Source organism: Psammomys obesus, unplaced genomic scaffold (genome assembly GCF_907164565.1).
Source record: "Psammomys obesus unplaced genomic scaffold, mPsaObe1.curated_primary_1811, whole genome shotgun sequence".
NCBI classification, from domain to species: Eukaryota; Metazoa; Chordata; class Mammalia; order Rodentia; family Muridae; genus Psammomys; species Psammomys obesus.
In genome coordinates, this window is record NW_026590663.1 from 9,036,674 (window position 1) to 9,053,711 (window position 17,038).

The 17,038-nt window shown below is 47.9% G+C and overlaps 1 protein-coding gene across 2 annotated transcripts in view; it reads right to left on the minus strand.

Annotated features, from left to right (window-relative positions):
• Positions 1–1,043: 1,043 nt before the first annotated feature.
• The window catches only part of Ube2h (ubiquitin conjugating enzyme E2 H), an 80,701-nt gene continuing 64,706 nt past the window's right edge, over positions 1,044–17,038 (minus strand). For both annotated transcript variants that reach the window (XM_055608194.1, XM_055608193.1), the window contains 2 exons: positions 4,013–4,141; positions 1,044–1,286 (listed from right to left, as the gene is read on the minus strand). In XM_055608194.1, the coding sequence (XP_055464169.1) occupies positions 1,162–1,286; positions 4,013–4,141 (254 nt within the window). In that variant the 3' untranslated portion in view covers positions 1,044–1,161. The remainder of the gene's footprint in view (positions 1,287–4,012; positions 4,142–17,038) is intronic.

Consider the following 17,038-nt stretch of genomic DNA (forward strand, 5'->3'; position numbering starts at 1 on the left):
CCGCCTCAAGCCACTTTGGGTACAAGAACTTCCATATGATTTTTCAATTGTTGCCCATTCCAGAGTTAGGGTGTTCTGGCTCTCAAATTCCCAAAAGCAGTTGGCAAATGGGATGCGTCCAGAAGGAAAATAGACTGGAGTTCAAGGGCCGTGCGGGCCTCAAGCCGAGAGACCGGTCTTCCTCACCTGCTGGTCCACTGAGCGCCTCACCCAAGGAGGAGACTGTCTCCTGGTGAAATTAAATCTGCAACCTGTCTACCAACAATTCACACAAATAAAAAAAATTAAAAGAGAAAAAAGAAAAAAAAAAAACCCAAACAAAACCGCTTGCAGCTTTTCCCCCTCGGTCCAGGGCAGTGGTCTCCATCAGGCCCAGCTAGGTCAGATTACCTCCATCTTCCAGTCACTTTTCTCCTTCAGTCCTGTTCTCTCAAGAAAGCTCTGGATGACAAGCTACACCCCCAAAAGAAACGGGCTTAGAAAACACTTCCCAAATGTTTCCCAAAGTGAAACCAAGGTGGCTGCAGGCCTGGTGGCACGGAAGGCAGGATCTACCCAGAAAAACGCACTTAAATCCAATTAAAAAAAAGGAAGGGGAGGTTCTAGGTCTCACTTCTCATCCAGCCTGTTTGTACTGCTTCTCAGAAAGGGCCACTGAGGGCTTGGGAGCAGCTGACTTTTGGACACAGGGCCGGCTTCACTCGCCCACAAAGCATGCCTCTCAGCCTTTTCCTTTCCACTCTGGAAAAGCACTGCTCTATCTTCATCCAAGAGCTGGTAGATTTGGTTTTTTCTTTGGAACCATCAATAAGAAGAAGCAACCTTTTCCTGCTGGTTTACTCGTGTTTACCTATCAGAGCGGCAATTCTTGACAGTTGAGCAGCACACAGGCTGACTCGGCCAAATGGACTATGAATGCATGCATTCGGACTGCATACTGCTACCAAAATGGAATGTGGGGATATGCTATGCACCTCAGTTGAGAAATGACCAAGAAATCAAGATCTAAAGGGTGATATATAATATATATATATCAATGCTATTATTCATAAAAACCTTGTTTAGTAATAAAAAAAATTGCTTTGTTTAAATATGAATATCAGAGTCTGCTTCTCATGGTTAGGAAATAACAGTCCTTCTGGAAGGCAGGCACCCTTTCCACTACAATTCCATGTCCTGGGCCTCGTCCTCAGAAAAGTCAGACATGGAGCTCTCTGAGGAGCTGTCGCCGGTGCCCTCTTCCTGCTCCTTCAGGGCCTCCTCCGTTGCGTACTTCTGGATGTACTCTGCACGGGGAGGGGGGAAGAAAGCACAGGCTGAGTTCAGCGAGCCCAGGGCACACGCACCTGCTAGGCTGGGGTAAGATGTGACAGGATTACCAAAGCCAAGGGGGATTCCACAGAGGAAGTGGCTTGTGTGGGATGCAATGGGCGGCCCAGTTTTTACCTCCCCTGTGAGGAAAGTGGTCTACCTCCAGAGCAGGAATGACGCCTGCACAGCCTCCTCTGAGCTGCAGCCCAGTAACCCAGCTAGCCCGGGTCTGTACTGGAGAACAAGACACAGATCCCGAGCACAGGTGTGGAAGCAGACGGCACTAATGGTCTCACCCTGCTGTGTGCTGGCTCTCCCGTGCACTGTTCACCCCTAGATCTAAGCCTCAGGAGCCCAGGCCAAAGTGCCGGCTGAGGAGGAGTACAAGAAGGGAGCTGCCACACACACTCTGGATGGGCGTCCTCAGGCTGCGTCTTCTTCTATGGAGCCATTGGAGCTGCCATGACAAGGTCGGCAACACGACCACGCAGCCTGCTGATGCCCGAAAACCAGCACAGCATCTAGGCAGGAGTACTTCCCTACCTTCCTTCCTTTAGTGTTGTCAGGCAGTGGTGAAGCCCTGGCTAAGATGAGCCTTGCTGCGAGCTTCCTGCCTCTGTGTGTCCAGTGCTCAGACGACAGGTGTGTGTTACCATACCGAACCATATTTTCTTCTGAACAAAGTTTGTAGACTGAGACTTAGAGCCCTTTGAACCATAACAAATCTACTTAAGTTTTTCTGTTTTGTTTTCCTGGGGGCTGGAGAGACCAGTTAGAGGTTAGGAGCACTGGCTGCTCTTCCTGAGTCCAACTCCCAGCACACACAGGGTGGCTCCCAACCATCTATAGTGGGATCTTGTGCCCTCTTCTGGCATGCAGGCAGAACACTGCATAAATAATAAGTAAATCTTACTACACTCAAGGCTGGTTTTAACTTGATTTGAAGCTAAGGGATGACCTTGAACGTCTCAATCTTTCTGTTTCCACCACCTCTCAAGTGCTGAGATTATAGGATGTACTACCATGTGTAGAGGAGTTTTAATTCAGAATGTGACTGCTCTGAATTCATCACATCCAAAGACCTAGGTCTCTGTGATCTGTCTGAAATGCAATATGCCTTTAATCCAGCAGACCTGAGTTCAAGGACAGCCTGAACTGATGCGAAGTTCCAGGTAAAGAAAAGCTTAGGCATGGTGGCACCGGCCTTCAACCCCAAACAAGGAAGGCAAAGTTAGGTTGCAGAAGGGAGCCCCATGTCTTCACCTGGGTGGCAGAGACAGTGACAAATCAGAGAAGATCTGACAGGAAGGGAAGCTACTTTAGGGACAATGCAGAGAGAAAGAGAGAGACAGAGACAGACAGGCTAGACACAGGTGAAGGCTAAGAACAAGCCAGAGAATGAGAAGGTGGCAGCCCAGAGCTCAGTAAGAACAGAGAGGGTGATATTCAGCAGTAAGTCTCAGAGGCTAAAAACATTCTAGGCCTAGGTTAGATTGTAACAGAGCCAGAAGTGCCCAGGACTAGGCCTAGGTTGTTTTTTTTGAGACAGGATTTCTCTATGTACACCTGGCAGTCCTCCAACCCAAGATATTCCCCGGCCTCTCCCTCCTGAGTGCTGGCTGAGGCGTGTACCAGCAACAGCTTTGAGCAGGTGGACCTATCTTTAGCCAATGCCAAGGATGCCCACGCCCACAGGCCGCTTAGTATGCAACCTTGCTTACACACCTGCATTACATTTTTTTAAATGATGTGGATATGGGTATGTCTGTGTCTGAAGCTTTAGATGATCTTTCACAATTTTTAAAATCCAACTCCAGCCCAGTATGCAGGTGGGGCCAAGTGTGGGAAAGCAGAATCTAAACCCTATGAGGGAGTCAATGGGGCCCTGCCACTGCAGCCTCTTTTTAGACTAGAGAAAACGACAAGGAACTATGTTAAAGGTTGGTCTGATGCCTGTTACTGGCCCTCAAGATCTGGTTACAGCCATCCTTGCTGTAAACCTGCCTAAGACATACCTGACTGGTTGATTAAATGGCCTACACCTGGGCAGGGCAGGACAGGGTAGGTGTGGCTAAGGTTTCCAGGCTTCTGAGACAGGGACACAGCCAGAGAAGAGAGGAGGAAGGAGGACACCCCAGTGCATTAGTGTGGAGAAACAGCCACGGTGTCTGGGAGGAAGGACTCCAACAATGGGGTGGAAAGGCCCAGATGAAGAGTGTAAGCAAGTAGGGTAGGACCAGATGAGGAGGATTAAGGCAGATGGGCATTGGATGGGGGGCTGGGAGATGGATGGTGAGGATATTGAAACAAGAGTAGGTAAAGTATCTGCCTAGCCGAAGGTAAAATAGGCAATTATAAATCTAACAAGTGTCTGTGTCTTGTTATGTGTGATAGTGGGTTAGATAAGACTGCCATGAAATCTTAGGGATAATAATAAACATTACATAGCCCAACCCTTATTTTTTATTTACAGCAGCGGGACTTCGTATCTTACACAGGCTTTAAGCTGGGCATTGGTGGCACACACTTTTAATCTCCTACTTGGGAAGCAGAGGCAGGCTGATCTCTAAGTTTGAGGCCAGCCTTGGCTCCAGAGTGAGTTCCAGGACAGACAGGGTTACAAAGAAAAACCCTGCTTGGCAAAACAAAACAACAACCAAAAAGACTTTAAATGGCCAACTAAAAGCACATCCCAGCTTACCTTTAATTTTCTGCTTGTACTCTTCTGGTCGGTGGAGGTACATGGCTGCAGCATCGCCATTCAGAGGGTCTATAGGGTTAGGATAGGCCAGCAACTGGGGCAGGAAGGACTCAAATATATTGGTAAGATCTGAAAGAACAAACAAACACTTCATGCACGGGGCATACAACGTCACATGGAGTTCAGCAGGCAAGAATGCCTACTCCACTCTTAAATAACTTTTTAAAAAAAGTTTTCCAGACAGGGTTTCTCTGTGTAGCCTCTGTGTCCTGGACTCGCTTTGTCCCTGCCTCTGCTGGGACTACAGCATGCCCACCTGCACTTAAAGCGTGTAGGTGTTTAGGCCGTCTGAATCTGCATCAAGTGCCCTGAAGCCTGGGGGTGCGGGGCCACACCCCCACAAGAGCAGTACACACTCTTAGCCACAGGCTTCTCTTTCTACTCCCCCAGTACCCCACCCCCTCCTACTTACCTGCTTAAATACGTAACTACTGTGGATTACGTATGCTCCGCTATAACATACTTGTTTCAACATCAACTACATTTTAAAATTTAAACTTAAGGAACCAGGTCAGGATATACATTCTTGTTCTCTTTGGAGGGCAATTTTCCCAGCCTTTACCTACAACCCCAGTTTCCCTTTTTTGTATTGCTGAGAGTTTGAATTCAGTCTTGGGAGGCTAGTATGAGCACAGCTGTTTTCCCAATTCTATTTCACTCCATTTCCCAAACTGAGATTCTAGAAACACACACTATTTATTGAAAATCATGCCCCAATAAGCTACTGCAAACCAAGCTACTGTAACTTCTTAAAATGTAGCATTCCGGGTGTGCATGAGGGCTCCGAGGCCAGCGCCTTGGCAGAGTGCTCAAGACCACACTCTGTGGAGCTGGTTCTCGCCTCCACTGTCACCTGGGTTCTGGGGACTGAGCTCAGGAAGCCAAGTGTGCCCGGCAAACAGCTCACCCACACCGCGCCTTCTTACCAGCTCAAAGTGAGTTAACTTCCTGCAGGCTTTCATTTTTGTGGCTGTTTTGTCTGCCTGTCTGTATGGCATGTGTGCAGTGCTCACAGCTACCAGAAGAGGGCAGCAGTTCCCACTAGCAGTGGAGCCTGTATGGGTGCTGGGAACTGAACCTCGCTCCTCTGAGTAATTCCTCACAGCAGCCAATTTTATGATGTTCTAGTCCTCTGCTGTACATCACTGTTGCTGTCTGTGACAGGGTCTCTCACAGCTCAGGCTGGCCACAAGCTTGGCCAGAGGGTGCCCTTACATTCCTGCTTTACCCCCCAAGCCGCAGGAACACAGGCAATCCCAGTGTTCAGGGGGTGAGGCGGGAGGACTGGCTGGAGGATGAAGCCAGCCTGGCAATTCACTGAAATCTTGTTTTGGAAAGTGGAAAAAAAGTTTTTTTTTTTTTAAAAAAAGAGAATTTGGTATTTAATGTTTTGTTCCCCAAGCCCCTTGTCAAGATCTCATTAAGTATCTAAGCTGGCTTTGAACTCATGATCCTCCCGAGGGCTGGGATTATAAGAATGGGCTGGTATTAACGTCTACTGGATGCAGAGATAATCCAGTTCTTCAATTATGCAAGATAAGAAGGGCAGAAACCTATACAAACCACTTATAGATAACAGTAAGACTATAAGAACCTGGGGCTGGAGCGGCGGCTCAGAGGTTAAGAGCACTGGCTGCTCTTCCAGAGGACCTCAGTTAATTCCCAGCACCCACATGGTGGCTCACAAGCATCTATAGTGAGCTCTGGTGCCCTCTCCTGGTGTGTAAGCACACATGCAGGCAGAAATACTATAGACAGACAGACATATAAGCAACTAACTGCTCGTATTAACTCGTCTTACTGGACATACACAGATCTCTGTATACGGCAATCACCCCAAGTTCACAAAGGAAGCATGAAAACTGTATAAGGAAGGAATCTCTTGTGTCTGTATGTAAAAACCTTTAGCCTACAGGTGAAGCGGGAGACACAAGGCAGGACATCCCGGCAGGCAGGAGGGAGTCTGAGACAGGCCCTGTGCTCGGGATTCAGAAGGCAAAGTGTGAGGAGGACAGACGCACCATACCTGGGCTCAGGCAATCAGCCATGTGGCACAATGAAGATTGGAAAAATGGGTTATTTTGAGTTATGAGCTAGTCAGAGAAGAGCCTAGCTGGATGGCCTAGGTATCTGTAAAATTACTTTGAGTCTCATGGGTCATCATTCTGGGAGTTTAGGGATGGGAGGAGAACCCCACAGAAAACCTGGGTATGACCCAGTCCCCACTTCCCTAACCCAGAGGTGACGAAATCCCACCCTCAGCACACGTCAGACCTCTTCTTCCTACTTCCCCACTCTGCGCTGCTGTCCTTACTGTTGCTGTTTCTCCAATGGCTGCCTGTGCACTGGCACTGATGGAGGCTTCCCGACTCCCACTACCTGGGCTCTGTGGATACCCAGGGAACTGAGCAGCATAAGGAAATATTTTGGTCACCACAGGTTGGGATGCTGACATCTATTGGGTAGGAGCAGGGATGCTATGGAAATGTTTTACAATGCACAGGATCACTCACTACAAAAAACTGCCAGCAACAAAATGACACTTACGGCGAGGTTGAGAAAACCCACGTCAGCCGTAAAAAAGGGGCCGTCAGAGCTTTCATAAAAGACTGGAATACAAACTTCAGCTCTTGTGGCCAACAAAGGTGTCTGTTCTGTCCAGCTCTGCAGCTGTGGCCCCGAGGAGCCAAAGCTAACAATACCAAGAGGCGTGGCTGTCTCCGGGGAAGCTCTGGATACAAACTGTTCCACCTGCTCTAGAAACGCCCCCGAAACAAGGCTGCAGGGGCAGAGGGCTCCCTGAGCACGCCCATGGCCCTCGATTCATCCCCACAAAGAACTCAACACCACAGCCGGACGCACCGGCACTGTGATCCCAGCACTCTGGAGGCAGAGGCAGGTGGATCTCTTGTGTTTGAGGTCAGCCTGGTCTACAGAGTGAGTTCCAGGACAACAAGGCTACACAGAGAAACCCTGTCTGGAAAAAAGTAAACAAGAACAAAAATAATAACAAAAAATTTAACACCATAAATGAAGAAAACCTTTCAGACTGTAGGTTCTTCCTGCTCACTTCCTGGAATATTCTAGAGTTGTGCTTCTCTACAGAACATTCTGCAGAGATAAAAATGTCCCTTCTTTGTACTGTTCAAAACAGCTGCTCCGTGTCAAGGATCCGATAAGCACCTGATACGTCAGAGAAAACCAGGAAGTAAGCCTCCCGGTCTACTTAAGTCTAACCGAAACCCTCAAACGTGGGCCGTGGATCCTGTACTAGAGTCCCTGGGCAGGGTGCTCAATCTGTTTTCCCCCAATAGCTCCATCAGAATGAAGGAATGCCTCGGAGGTTTCCCACGGGACCAAAGTACAATAAAGTCCCATACCAGGACACAAGTGTTAAAATTTTAACACGAGGCCAAAACAAAACAATTTCCCTTAAGAATTTCATCTTGCTGTGTGCCCAAGCTGGCCCCAAACTCTCAATCCTCCTGCCTCAGCAGCCCCGAGATGCTGGTATTACAGGCGTGAGCAACCACACCGTTTTGTCAGGACACTTTGAGCTTTGCTGAGTACCTGGCTGAAACCAGAGGTGCTTACACCAAGTCCTTCCCACACACAACGACACTGGAGACAGAGGTTACAGACCTTGCCCAAGAGACTGCATTCCAAACAGGGGCCCATCGACCACGCTGCCTGCCAAGGGGTTCAGACATGGCGCCTGGCTTTGGCGGGGAGGCAAGCTCCAAGCAGCCACACTGCATGGTCTGGCGTCTCTCCGCAGGGGGCGCAGGCCGCCTCTGCTGCCCAGCACAGGGCACAGCCCATGCTGCTCACTAGAGCTGACGATGGCAGTGACTACTGACCGCTCCCACCAGACTACAAAACACTGAAACACAAAACGCAGGCTTCGTCCCTTTGACCGGCTGCCTGGGCTCCAGGAAGCGCATAACCTTTCCGACCATTTTTAAGTGTCCTCAAGCTACCAATAGGTAGCTTTACCAAAGTGTTGGCTCCAAACAAACAAAAGAACCCTTAATTACTGATTCTTGCTTCCTGTTCTACCCTCTTCCTGTGTTAACACACTCTGATCCATTGTTACAGTGTGCTGAGTCACACCTGTAATCAGAAAAGAAACACGGGGAGGGTTCGGGCAGCTCTGGGGGGAGGTGATGCAGCGGCTGGCACCAGAGCTCCCGGGCTCACAGGGCCACAGTGACAACCAGGCAGGCATCCCTGATTCGCTCTGCATGTGAGGTTGTGTAGACTCTTCTTTCACAAGTGTGGGATGGAACTCAGGAACAGAGCACTTGCAAGGCCCTGGGTACCACAGACAAAAGCACTGGCAAAGACGACCCAAACTACTAACCAAGAATTAGCTACAGTCATTCTAGGAAAAATTCACAACCAACTCTGTTTTACCGCTGGTTTTTTAGGACAGGGTCTGACTTTGTAGACCAGTTTGGCTCCAAACGCTTGGTGATCCTCCTGCCTTGGCCTCCTGAAGGCTGAGGGTATAGGTACCCTCCTAATGAACCTCTTCCCCAGAATCTCTTTTCCAAGTATTAGGTCAAAAACCAGAGGTCTTGGCACACACGCACCTGCTGCTCTTCCCTACAACTTTTTTCCCTCCTTAGCCCTGACTGGCCGGGAACCCCCAGAGACCTGCCTGTCTCTGCCTCAAGAGTAATGGGGATTAAAGGCATGTGCTGTCACGCCTGGCTCCTCACACCCCCTCAACCGCCTTTTCCTGCACACTGTGGCAGCTACCTTCTCCGGTGGGGGCATGCCAAAACACAGGCAAGTGGTGAGTCTATTTCAGGGCCTTAGGGGCTGCCTCAGGGTAAGCAGGGGCAACCATCACCAAAGGCACTGTGGACATTTGGCTGTGCAAACCCCATTAGGCTGCACTACCTTCAGCAAAAGGGAGACGTGCTCCCCAACAGTGAACAGCGTTTGAAAACCTCAAGTCTAATCTCAGATCCCTCCTCTCTGCACCTCAACCTGTTCACCTGTAAAAAGAGAAGTGTAACACTGCTGTTCTCATTCCGGTCCTTTTTTTTTTTTTTTTTAAAGACAGGGTTTCTCTGTGTAGCCCGGCTGCCTTAGACTGGCTTTGTAGACCAGGCTAGCCTTGAACTCAGAGATTTGCTGACTCTGCGAAGACTGAAGGTATGTGCCACCATGCCTGGCTCTTATCAGGGCATTTCACAGAGCTCTAAAAGAACTATAAAACCCATTTCAAAGTAAACAAAGGACCAGCCTAAAATATTAACACAGATGTGACCTCTCACCAGAGCAAATTTTTACTTGCAAATTCTTTGGGTTTCAGATTTAATGCAGAAACTACTTGCCCGGTGTACTACAGTGAACAATCAGGAGTTCAAAACCATTAAGGTGAGTGGGGATGTTCCAGTCAGTGGGAGCTTGCCTCTACGCACGAACGCCTGAGTTTGAGTCCTCAGAATGCACACCTGCAATCCCAGTGCTGGCGGGAGGAGAAACAGAGGCGGGCAGATCGGGGAGCTGGCCAGCCAGCCTTGCCTATTTGGTGATACTCCACACCGCTGAGAAACCCCGTCTCACACGAATGGTACCAGGAGTCTGAGGAACAGCATCCAAGGTTGTTCTGACCTCCAAATGCACGTGCACACCTCATCGTAGCCACAGCGCCATTCGTAAGAGCTAAGTCATGCCACACCCACCCGTGTCTTCCTACTGCCCATCCTCGCTTTTCAGGCTGCCAGGGCCCTGGCGTCCCTTAAAAAAGCAGACCACCCCCCAAACAAGCATCTTATGACACCAGTACTGCAATGGAACGGCTGGCTTTGTAAGTCACGTGGTAGCACACACCTTTAATTCCCACACTCAGAAGCAGTTTGAAGGAATCCTGGTCTATACAGTTGAGTTCCAAGTCAGCCAAGGGTACAACGCGAGTGAGACCTTGTCCACACATCTCCCCAAAGAATCAGCTTTGTCCCCTCACTCTAGTACCCCACTGTCTTCAAACATCAAAGCAATAAATGTATTACTATAAAATTAATTTTGTGAAAACCCACTCCCTTGATCAGAATACCCTTGCTCTTGGACTCTCCGGTGGCTGAATGAGAATGGTCCCAAAGACATTTAATATTTGAATGTCTGGGTCCCAGCTGGTGGACTATTTAGGAAGCATTAGGAGGTGTCACAGGAGATGGGCATGCCAGGCCCAGTCTCCCTCTCTGCCTCTCACCTCAGACAGGAAAGAGCTAAGTGGAGTCAGCTCTCAGCTGCTGCTCTAGGACATGCCTACTGCCATGATGGCAATGGACTCACTGCAGGTAAGCCCCAATTAAATGCTTTCTTTTGTAAGTTGCTGTGGCCATGAGGAACAGAAAAGTAACTAAGACAGACCCCAAAACATCACAAAGGAGCTTGATTAGGCTTTCTTCCTATAATGCCCTGACAATGTGCCTTGGCCAAGTTGAACCTCCGAGGGCACTGGGAACTTCAAATTCTCACGTTGACAGTATCAGAAAAGGCCTCTTTAAAGCAGTCACTGCCTTTCTCCTCAGGAACAAGTTCCAACGCTAGGCCACATGCCACCAGCCAAAGGCCCTGGACTTTGGTCCTAGCACAAACAGGACGGAACAGAGGAGCATGAAGTCCTCTGTGCCCTGCCCAGGACTGACTACCATGGGTAGTTATGAGCCACAGTCACTACTCTCCTCTGTCCGTAATTCAGTAAGGAGCAGGCTGGAAGAAGAGGGAGAAAAGATCTGGCTTATGACTAAACAGGGAAAAGGATGGACCAAAGGCAGTTCCTGTGGTCGAGAACCCATGATTCCTTCTGTGACTTACACAGAGCTTTCTCTGGGATTCTGGTCACTGTTATTCAAAATTCCAGCACTTGGGAGACAGGGTAACAAGACCTTGTCTCAAAATCGACAAATTGACCAAAAAGAAGAAGAAGAAGGAAGAAGGAAGAAGAAAGAAGAAGAAAGAAGGAGGAGGAGGAGGAAGGAGAAGGAGAACAAAGAGGGGGAGGAGGAGGAAGAAGAGGGGGAGGAGGAGGAGGGAGAGGGGAGGAGAAAGAAGAGGGGGAGGAGGAGGAGGAGGGAGGAGGAGAAGGAAGGAAGGAAGGAAGGAAGGAAGAGAAAAGAAAGAGCGAGCTGAGTGGCAGTGTCAGCAAATGTCTTTAATCCCATCTCTAAAATCAGAGAGATAGGCTTGGTCTACATAATGAGTTCCAGGACAGTCAAGGATACACAGAGAAACTCTGTCTCAAAAAACAAAAAACTGAAAACAGAAAAAACAAACAAACAAACAAACAAACAAGGGCTTGAGATAGAGTAAATAATTAAAAGACTTCCATATTTCCCTTGGTCCTTTTTATAATTTTAGGCTAATTAATAGATTTTTAAAATCTTTTTACCAGCTCGTTGGAAGCTACAATAACAGATTTGGGACTTGTTTAAACATTCTAAAATGTTTTCTCCTGCTTACAGTCTGTGAACACTGAAAGACCACAATGAAATTATATATATAAATAAATACTGTATATATATACTGTATGTATGTATGTATGTATCTCTTTTGTGAGACAGGGTCTCGAGTGTGCAGCCCTGGCTGTCCTGGAACTCTCAGGTATGCCCAATACCTCAGACAGCAGCCTGGGGGGGGGGGGTGTTGCTTGGCCCCAAGTGCTGTTGGAGAGAACATGCTGGCAGTGGGAATGTGGACGGAGGAGGCTCTTTACTTGCTGGCCAGGAAGTAGAGAGCAAGGGACAGAGCGGGTACTGGGCATAACCTTTTTTTTTAAGATAAAGATTTTATTTATTTATTTTGAATGTTCTATCTGTATGTACACCTGTATGCCAGAAGACAGCAGAGACAGCAGCAGAAGCTATAGAGCCATCATATGGTTGCTGGGAATTGAACTCAGAACCTCTGGAAGGGCAGTCAGGGCTTTTAACCACTGAGCCATCTCTCCAGCTCATGGGCATAACCTTTAAAGGCATGCCTCCAGTGACCCACTTTCTCAGTGAGAGCACCTCCTAAGGTTTCTGCACCTCCCAAGATCACTACCAACGGGGACCAACTGTCCACCACAGGAGCCTGCTGGAACCACGATATCTGAGGTCTTCCACAACCAGAGATGCCTGCGCTGCGAATAACTTAACAGTCCTGGGAGCAGACTTTGCTAAGGGCTGTAAATGGCAGCAGGCATCCTCAGGATAAGACTTGAGTGAGGTCAATCAGGAAGAGTCTCAGATAGGTAGGTTAACATAAAGAAAAAGGAGATGAAAGGTAACGGTCTCTAGGGTAAAGCTGCAGGGGAAGAGCTCCTGTCTGTTGGCCTCGAGCTTTCAAGAGGGCGACAGGCAGCCTGCCACAGACCTCCTGTGGCACCCGCGGCACAGAGCAGCATGCTGCAAACGCATCGGGATGGCACCACCTCGCCGCTAGGAGATGAAGTCAAGAATGTACTGTAATTAGCTGGGTTTGTTGGCCCAAGCAGGAGGACTGCAAGCTCAGCCTATGCTGCACAGTGAGACTCTGCCTCAAAATAAAGAGCTGAACAGAGGGACACGAGGGGTGGGGTGGGGGAGAGGGAGCTCTCAACTTAAGCCTTTACGTGTAGATGAAACAGAAAAAAAATCTGATGTCATGAGTCACATGTGCTCATGTTTGTCTGTGAATTCTTTGAAAAACAGAATGTCTATGTAGATAACCTAAGCAGAGAAATTAGAAAATATTGAGAATTAGTCACACACTTGACAAAGCTTTTAAATATAGAACACATGATGTGTTTACTGGATGTCACTTACTGGTAGCATTTGGCTTTTCAGTGTGTGAGGTTTAAGGCAGGCCATTTTGTTCTCCGTGTGACATGGAGCTTGAAGCCCGGGCTGTGCACACAGCAGGTTTGTGCGTCTCCACTCAGAAGCATCTCTCTCTTGGATCATTTTAAAAGCAGTCTAGGCTGGCAATGCCTTTAGTCTTCAGGACTTAGAAGGCAGAGGCAGGTGAGTGGATGTCTTTGAAACTGGTCTATGAAGTGGTCTATTTTACGCCAGCCATGGATGCATAGTGAGCCTCTGTCTCACGATAAAATGAAATAGGGGCTACAGGAATGGCTCACTGGTTAGGAACACTTGCTCTTCAGGACCTGGCTTCCATTCCCAGACCCCACATGGTAGCTCACAATTGTCTGTATCTCCAGTCCCAGGGGATCTGTGGTCCTCCTTCTGGTCTCTGAGGCACTACGCAAATATGGTAAAAGACGTATGTTTAGGCAAACATTCATCCATGTAAAATAAAGTTATCTAAACTACATACAAAATTCTCTTCCGCTAACTACTTAATTGTGGTCCTTTCCTAATGTATTTATGCTAAAGATGACCTGAAGAAAATGCACATTCCTGTCTATCGCAGAGAGACAGCTCTCAGCAAAGACATGCTCACTGCCTAGCCAACCTCAAAACACCTCTCACCTTACTGGGGTGCTTTCCACAGGTCACTGTGGTTCAAACATGACACAATCTTGCTTCTCTTGCACTAGGACATGTTACTAACCTTCCAGGAATGAAGGCAGTTAATCTGTAATCAGCCAGTGGGTATACTTGTAGTTACACTAAAGCATGTTATTAAAACCTTTAACTACTAGCCAATAATTTAGTTGTAGAAGAAGAAGAAGGAGGAGGAGGAGGAAGAAGAAGGAAGGAGGAAGAAAGAAGAAAGAAGAACCTATGTAGTAAAAGCACAAAGACAAACAAGTCATGGCTGTGTGTCTCCGTATTTAAGAACTGAAGCAGCTCTGTAACTGCGGCTCCAAAAAAGCAGGTCCTCTCTGTGAGCCCTGCCTCGGCTGGCTCCGTGGACAGTGAGTCATGGTCCCCATGCCTGGGCTACTACATGGTCTGTGGCTGGCCACCAGTGAACATGACATCTCTAAGACACTAAATTCTTCAACCAACAACGTTTCCCACTTTCCTCAACTAATTACTTTCTGAGACGTACAAATACAACTTCTGAAGAGCTGCAAGTCCATAAAGAAGCCTGGTCATGGGGCAAAGTCCCAGCAAAGCCAAAGCTCAGCAATGTTTCTTCTCTCTGTGTAACAGGTGCCATCCTCCCTTGTTCTAAGAAGAGACTGTTCTATTGGCCTCTGTCTAGATGACTCAGAACGCCGTCTAGCTGCTTAAAAGGTATGAAGTTAGGAGTCTCTCAGTGCAGAAGCAACGCTGAGTTTTTGTGCCTGTTCAAACAGTTGTCACCCTACCAGTCATAAAGACACACAGGCCTGTCAAAATATCTACAAACAGCAGGGCATGCTGGCACACATGGAGGCAGGAGGATTGCTGTATGAGGCTAGCCTGGCTTTCATAGCAAGGCCTTGTCTCAAAATCACTAAAACCAAAACCAGAATCTAGGACAAGCTGGAGTGAGAAACCATTATTATTATTGTTATATCTATCTATCTATCTATCTATCTATCTATCTATCTATCTATCTATCTATCTATTTATTATACATAGAGTGTTCTGCCTGCATGTATACCTGCATACCAGAAGAGGGCAGCAGATCTCACTGTAGATGGTTGTGAGCCACATGGTTGCTGGGAATTGAACTCAGGACCTCTGGAAGAGTAGCCAGTGCTCTTAACCTCTGAGCCATCTCTCCAGCCCCAGCAGAGCTGCCATCTATGTCTGGATGACTCTTGGGCAAGTAATATCCAATATGTTCAGTTTTAGTCTCAATAAAAAGTGTCTACTGTTTAACAAATCCTAAGGGTAATCTGCCCGATTTTATAAAAAAGTAATCTTTCACACTTTCCTCACTTGTCCACATTTTGATCCATAATATAATTTAGCAATAGGTCAGTACAATGAAGGGTGGCAGGGTCAAATTTGCCCAAGAATGAAGTTGTATTGCAGTTAATGTGTTTCAGCTTGCTGCATGTGGGCTGATAAGGCAATTACAGAAATCTTTTAGAGAAAATGTAAAAGCTAAGAATCAGAAGGCGAACTTTAAGAGTACAAATGGCTACCGGGGGCTGGAGGCGTGGTCCAGTGGTCGAGAGCTCTCAGTATACACACTGGGTGGCTCACAACTTCCAGGAACTCCAAGGGATGTGCTGTCCTCCCTTCCGGCCTCTTTGGATGCACATGTTTGCATATATGCAGACACACAGGAATACACGTAAACAAAAAGAATCTTAATTTTTTTGTTTTTGAGACAGGGTTTCACCATGTAGCCCTGGCTGTCCTAAAACTCACTCTACAGACCAGGCTGGCCTTGAACTCTCAGAGATCTGATTGGCTGTAGCTCACCAGTGCCAGGATTAAAGGCGTGCGGCGGCACCGCCGCCACCGACTAGCTGCCCAAGGCTCAATGACCTTTCCCCTGGTTTTTGACAAGGTTAATTTTTTTGTTCACATAGACATCCGCGTGCATGTGCATGTATGAAGGACGCTGCCCTGTGGGTGCCCTCAGGAGTCAGAAGAGGGAGTGAGGTCCTGCCTCAGCTGGGGTTTCTACTGCTGGGAGAAAACATTACACGAGCAAAAGCAACCTGGGAAAGAGGAGCTTACTTCAGTTTCCGTTTCCTGATTGCGCCCATCATGATGGGAAACCAGGGCGAGAACTCCAGGCAGGGCCTGAAGCAGACACCGGGATGCCTAGCGCTCTCCAGGGGCTTGCTCGGTATGCTGATTACAGCAGCAAGACTCCTCCAGTCCAGAGGGGACACCACCCTCAAGTGGGCTGGGCCTTCCCACATCAATCTTTTTTTTTAATATTTTTTTCTGAGGTCTCCCTATGTAGCCCTGGCCATCATAGAACTCACTATGTAGACCAAGCTGACCTCAAACTCATAGAGAGAGCCTGCTGGAATTAAGCTCCGTCAATCATCAGTTGAGAAAATTCCTGCTGGACAGTGGTGGTCCACGCCTTTAATCCAGCCCTCAGGAGACACAGACGGGCAGATCTCTGAGTTCAAAGCCAGTCTGCTCTACAGAGCTGGTTCCAGGACAGCCAAGGCCACACAGAGAAAAACCAAACCAACCTAACAACAGCAAAACACTTACAGGCCAATCTCATGGAAACATTTTCTTAAGGTTCTCAGAGGACTCCAGCTTGCGTCAAGTTGATCCCCTCTCAAGACAAAAACAACATGGATCCCTTAGAGTTGGGCACGAGCACCCTGACCTGGGCACTGGGAAACAAACGCTGGAAGAACACCAAATGTGCTTACCTGGTAAGCCCCATCTGCCCAGCCCTCTCCACCAGTTCTTAAGTCACATTTGTCTTTGACACTGAAGCCCAGATCCCCTGTGCTTTTATCACTGATGTCTGCAAGAGCAGGAAGGGATGGAAGAGAAGATGCTGTCATGCCACAAGCCAGTGAATCAATTTTGTCATTTGCTATTTTCTCTCAATGTCATAAGGGTACAAGAGATAACTGCTAGATAAACGCCAGATAGAGAATGTCACATTGATGACAGTCTTTAAGAAGTAACCAGATTACCTGCTGAAATAGTAAGTAATATAAAATTACTTGGTGATTAGATTATGAGCATACCAATCTGAAGCCAAGCAGGATGAGAACAGAAGCCATGTGCCAGTCACATGAACCAACAGAAATTGGCTTCATTTGGCAAAGGGGATGAAGAACTTAACTTATTGTTAGCATGGGCGATGATGCTTACTGTTATCAGGCTACGGGAAGCAGAGACCTGAAACTCCAACCATTCTAAACACGCTGTGCCCACTGTGCTGCGCATGCTCACTGCACAGTTCACAGCAGGAAACCCAGCTCCCCCCTCCCCTTCTCCAAGGCATGCAGAAGTAGGTGTTGCAACAAGTTTGGGGGGAACAAGCTAAGTCCTATGCTTTTATGGTAAGCCAACTCTCACGGGCTTATTTGCTTTTTTAGGCACTGGTGTTCTGCCTAACATGTCTTCTTGAAGGAGTTACAGACAGCCGGGA